Source organism: Mandrillus leucophaeus, unplaced genomic scaffold (genome assembly GCF_000951045.1).
Source record: "Mandrillus leucophaeus isolate KB7577 unplaced genomic scaffold, Mleu.le_1.0 Scaffold520, whole genome shotgun sequence".
Taxonomy (NCBI): Eukaryota; Metazoa; Chordata; class Mammalia; order Primates; family Cercopithecidae; genus Mandrillus; species Mandrillus leucophaeus.
In genome coordinates this window covers 572,983-578,992 of record NW_012105587.1, presented here as the reverse complement: position 1 = coordinate 578,992, position 6,010 = coordinate 572,983, and the positions used below count along the sequence as shown (strand labels likewise).

General features: G+C 42.1%; 1 protein-coding gene across 1 annotated transcript in view; it reads right to left on the bottom strand.

Annotated features, from left to right (window-relative positions):
- The window catches only part of ABCC4 (ATP-binding cassette, sub-family C (CFTR/MRP), member 4), a 321,328-nt gene that overhangs the window by 78,035 nt on the left and 237,283 nt on the right, over window positions 1-6,010 (bottom strand). Inside the window, exon 21 of the mRNA XM_011996653.1 lies at window positions 2,942-3,092. Within this exon, the coding sequence (XP_011852043.1) occupies window positions 2,942-3,092 (151 nt within the window). The remainder of the gene's footprint in view (window positions 1-2,941; window positions 3,093-6,010) is intronic.

The following is a 6,010-nucleotide window of genomic DNA, read 5'->3' as shown; positions in this document are numbered from 1 at the left end:
ATCTTACAGTCTAAAAACATGGGACACATGAGTTCACGCTCATGGCAGACGTTGCTAGCGGATCACAATATCTTTACCAACAGAAATTTGATATGGCTTCACATTTCAGGCATTGCCAAATGAGTGGAGGTGGCTGGAGAAATGCAACCAAATGCCATTCCGGTTTTTATGCACTTCTCTATGACTGACTGTTGATATGGTCACTTTTGCAAAAATAAAATGATCAACTGCAGATTTTTTTTTTTAGTTTCATTCTCGTTACCCAGGCTGGAGTGTGTACAATGGTGTGATCTTGGCTCACCTGAACCTCTGCCTCCCGGGTTCAAGTGATTCTCCTGCCTCAGCCTCCTGAGTAGCTGGGATTACAGGCATGTGTTACCATGCCCGGCTAATTTTGTATTTTTAATAGAGACAGGCTTTCTCCATGTTGGTCAGGCTGGTCTCGAACTCTTGACCTCAGGTGATCCGCCCGCCTCGGCCTCCCAAAGTGCCAGGATTACAGGCGTGAGCCACCACGCCTGGCCCAAATTTGTTATTAAGATTCCTTAAATGCCAGCTATGGCTCCAGAGGCAGTGTGGCAATCCGACTGAGGCTTTGGAAATCCTTGAGGGCACAAGGATGAAGCTGGGTTATGCCTCCCTGCCATGGCAATCAGGCATCCTGCTTTCAGCTGGTCACTCCAGCAGTGGTCTCAAAAAACAGGATCCACTGCTGCTGAGAAGAAACAGTGGAACTGTGATTTATGGCAGAGACCCACCACCCTGGATGGATAACAATAAACAGTTCCAACCAACCAGCCCCCACAGTTGGTGATCTGAGGGCATGGAGAAAGAAACATGCATATTTAACTCATTGTTACAGCCAAGCGGGGCACAGGAACACCCAAATATGCCTCAGGGGCCATGATAAAGTTGTCAGAATCTCCACATGAAAATGTTTTCAAGCTTTAGGGTACATGCTGAAATTCAAGAGAGAAAATCCTACACTACTTCCCAAAAAGCCTTCCTAAGTCCCTTTTCTGCACATCCACATGGATCAGATGTGGCTCTTGACACAGACAGAAGTCTATGTCAAGATGTTTCTTCTGGAACAACTGCTTCCTTCAACATACCACAGACTCCCTTAAAACAAGACTCTCGGATAACTTCATTTCATGAGCAGGCCCAAACATAAACATAAAATGCCTGCACAGCCTTGCTGTCCACACACAACGCTGGCTAGGGCCGGTGATCTGCACGAGGAAGGTCTCTCAGCAATTATACTCTACCTTCCCTAGCAAGTCCCCTATTGGCTGAGTGTTACTCACACGTGGGCTCCACTGCTCGGCCTGCCCACTGAAAACCTTACAAGACTAGATCTCATGGTAGCTTAGCTGGTTTTCTTGACGATTGAAAAGTTTTTCTACAACTTTTATGGACTGTCACCCATTCTACTTCATGCAGACACTTAGGATAAATGCCTCTTAAGAGTTCACTGTTGACCAGGTGCAGTGGTACATGCCTGCAGTTCCAGCACTTTGGGAAGCTGAGGCGGGCGGATCACTTGAGGCCAGGAGTTAAAGACCAGCCTGGCCAACATGGTGGAACCCCATCTCTACTAAAAATAGAAAAATAGTGGGGTGTGGTGGTGCACACCTGTAATCCCAGCTACTTGGGAGGCTGAGACATGAGAAATGCTTGAACCCAGGAGGCAGAGGTTGCAGTGAGCCGAGATAGCGCCATTGCACTTCAGCCTGGGTGACAGCAAGACTCCATCCCAAAAAAAAAAAAAAAAAAACTCCATCTCAAAAAAAAAAAAAAAAAAGTTCATTGTTAAAAGAGAAACATATATATGTCACAACAAAAGACTGCTTTGTCCTGATAAGCTTCTATTTCCCACTCAGTAGAAGATACTGAAAATGATGGGACTCAATGTTTCTCTTCTAGGTGTGGCTTCCAGAGAGCTGAGTTGGCATTCATTTGCAGTAACTATCCACAGTGGAGCTTTCCTGATACAAATATCTTCCTTCTTTACTTTTTGGCTATTATCCTTACACCTTTTATTAAAAAGTAGAGCAATTCTACTTTTCTTATGAGTTTGTGTTTTAACAATGATGAAATATGTTAATTTGTGCATGCATAATGAGATGAACTCTGGATTATTTCGCCTCTGCGATTACATGTGGAATAGAGTGATTAATCATAAAATGTCTTCCTCATGATTCCAAAACTAGGAAGTTGAATAGAGCAACAGACTGTATGTTTTCTAAACTGGTATCTCTCCTTGTGATCTAAGGGGATTATTTTCAGTGTCCATATATATATAAACAGCCTGAGGGGGAAAAACCTCAAACAGTGACATTAGAACAAGCACCGCTGGTAACAAATGGACAACTGAAAATAACAATGCTTATCTTTTCAAAACGTTTAAAACTGCAACTTACTAGCCATTTTGTGAGTTTGCAAATGTCATAAATTTACCAAATACATTGCTTCTGACACCTCTTTTCCTTTCTCCATCCTTCTCATTTCCTTGTCATTTTAGCATCTTCAGGAAAAGAAAAACACCCTAATTATATTCCTTCTATATTAGTTCCACCATGATCAAATGTTTTATTTCTAAGAAAAATGTGTCATTAAATGCCAGCTTTGTGTAAGGAAGTATGTCATAAACAAGACATGAAGAGTCCCTGTCTTCATGGTGCTGACATTCCTGTAGAATATTATTCCCCATGTGTCCTTCACTCCTTCCTTGTTCCAAACTGCGAAGTTGCACGTTGCATGCTATCAATTCCATATGCTCCAAGGGACACAATAATTCATGATGGCCAATATGTTCGATTACCTAACGTTAGAGAAATTCTGGAAGACAGAGTCTGCCGAATTTCAGGGGCGCTCCGTAATTACGGCATAAACGGAAGCTAGCTAGCATGTCTATACCAACTCGAGTTTCCATACTCACTTGTAGATTCCAGGCGCTTCACATCTCTTGATGTTTCCAAAAAATATCGCCGAAGAAAAATGAAAACGATTCCAAGGGGAACCAAGGGTATTGCGATCCAAGGAATCACAGCCACAGCCACAGAGACCACACTAACCACTTGTAGCAATGTCTGAAACAGCAGAAATAGATGCAGGTTTTCCTTATCATGTCTTCTTTTCAAAAATGCTTTCATGAGTTGTTGTTAGGATTATACTCCTTTCCCCAAAAGACTTACTGTAGTACCAGGGACTGCTTTTCCATTCAAAGGAATAACAAAAGTATAGGTGGTCCTGATGATATCCATTACACACCTGCCATGTGCCAAACACTATGATATGAACTTATCCCTTAGTTTTTTTTTTTTTTTTCTTTTTTTTGAGATGGAGTCTTGCTCTGTCACCCAGGTTGGAGTGCAGTGGTGCCATCTCCTCTCACTGCAGCCTTCCGCTCCCATGTTCAAGTGATTCTCCTGCCTCAGTTTCCTGAGTAGCTGGGACTACAGGTGCCTGCCACCACGCCCGACTAATTTTTGTATTTTTAGTAGAGATGGGGGTTTCACTATATTGGTCAGGCTGGTCTCGAACTCCTGATCTCAAGTGATTTGCCCACCTCCACCTCCACCTCCACCTCCCAAAGTGCTGGGATTACAAGCGTGAGCCACCACACCAGGCCCCCATTAGTTCTTTTGATACACTCACCAGCCCCATGAGTCAGGCATTATTACTTTCCCTACTTAACGGATGAGAAAACTGAGATTCAGAGTAGAATTTGAATCCCAAACTACCATGAGTCAGTTGACGTTATCGGGGCAATGAGCAAGCAGGCATCACAGACAAGGAACCCAGAAACCTCAGCTATGCACGGGATAAGGAAGTGACTAACTGCAAATTCAGAGCTCAGAAAAAAGGAAGTAATTTAAATCTTCACCTTTGGAAGGGGGGAGTCGTCTCTCTTGGTATCTATCCTTTGCTAATATTTACTGAATGCTGATTGTGTATCTGGCTGTATATTAAATACACATGTATCAACTTGCTGAAATCTCACAATATCGCTATGAAGTAGTATTACTACACCATTTTACAGATGGAGACACAGAGGCAAAAGGAGAAAAAAGTAACTTGATCAAGAACACACAGCAGCAGTCACAGAGCCGGGGAGCATGCATCGTCAGCCACTACATTTTAGCTTGTCCCCAGCATACGGCTAGCTTTTTATTCATCAAGATACAATCCTTGAATTTGTCTTTAATTTTTCCTCCAAACACACTTATATAAGAAATTAGAGTTCATTACCATGCCCAATAAAGAACAGATAAGAGAAATGTAATAAAATTTTTACATGTTTTAAAAGATCTGAGACTTTTTAAATTACAATATATTGAAATTTGTATTGTCAGAAATTTTTGTCTTCTATTTATCTTACGTTTAGTAGCATTGAGGAAGAGGTTTGATAACAATAAAACAACTTAAAATGTCTAACAGTGCTTTTTTTTTTTAGCTTTAACACTTAGATATGCATTAAATTTTCCGCCATTAGGAGAGTATTTCAAATGTCTATTTCAGAGGCACGTGATGATGACAATAGCAAATGACATTTATGAGTTGTTTCTTGATGCAAGGCACTGTGTTAACGGGTCTGTGAATGTTCACTTACCCATCACCTCACCCAGCAAGGTGACGTTATCTTTGGAAATTACCTTGGTCTAAAAGGTGAAATACAAAAACAAAAGCAAGAAGCATAAAAACCCAAGACACTGGATGATGCTCATTTCAGTATTCATCTTTACTAGGAAACGTGATATCATGGCTTCAGGAAATATGAGTGCAACTCAAGTTAGTCCCTACCTACTCTGAAACCACAACGCTTGCTTCTTGAGAAGGATCGAACAGTAAGGGGCATGCAGATTCACATTACACATGCTCTGAGGCCTCCAAAGTTCACTGCCTTACATAAAAGTACATGACTTCAGCAGAAAGTACAGAGTGCTACAGAAATATAAGGAGAGGCCAGGTGTGGTGGCTCACGCCTGTAATCCCAGCACTTTGGGAGGCCAAGGCAGGTGGATCACCTGAGGTCAGGAGTTTGAGACCAGCCTGGTCTCAAAAAAATTAGCCAGGTGTGATGCTGCGCACTCGAGAGGCTGAGGGAGAAGAACCACCTGAACCTGGGAGCCGGAGGTTGCAGTGAGCCAAGATGGCGCCACCACACTCCAGACCGGACGAGAGAGTGAGACTATGTCTCAAAAAACAAAACAAACAAAATCAAAGAAATATAAGGAGGAATACATGTACACTTTGTAGAGGTTTCTAAGGAAGACTTACAATTGATTTTCCCAGGCGGGTTTAACAGACAACCAGAAAGTACAGCATGAATAGTCATTTGCGGGTCGCAATCACGGTTTGCTTGCTGCGGGAACACAGGCAATTCTGGTTGTGTCTTCTCAGCACCATCACCTGCATCTCGACCCACTAGCCCAGCATCTGGCCCACTAGGCCACCCACAATTTTCTGTACCTAGCTGACAGCCAAGGTACAATTGCCCTACCCTCCCAAAAACCAAGAAGAGGCAACATGTCATAAGGCTTGCTTATATCCAAATCGTAGTACATATGTATTTCACATCCATTATCTAACTTCACTTTCATATCAAATCTAAATAGGAGGGATTATCATCTCCATTTACACAAGAGGAAACTGAGTCTCAGAGTGATTCAGTAACTTCCTCAAAGACAGAAAATTCAGTCATACTGACCTTACGCTTGTTCTTCTAAGACACTATAGCCTACATACATGATTCATATTTTTAAAAAAATTTAATACCTAAATATACCTGTATTTTTATATTTTTTATATTTTTATATTTTATATTTTTGTTTTCTGTATCTTCTAGTTTTTTAGGTTATTTTGTGTGGTATGTGTGTGTGTGGTGTGTGTGGTGTGTGTGGGTGGGTGTGTGGGGGTGTGTGGTGTGTGGTGTGTGTGTGTGTGTGTGGTGTGTGTGTGGTGTGTGTGTGTGGGGTGTGTGTGGTGTGTGTGTGTGGGGTGTGTG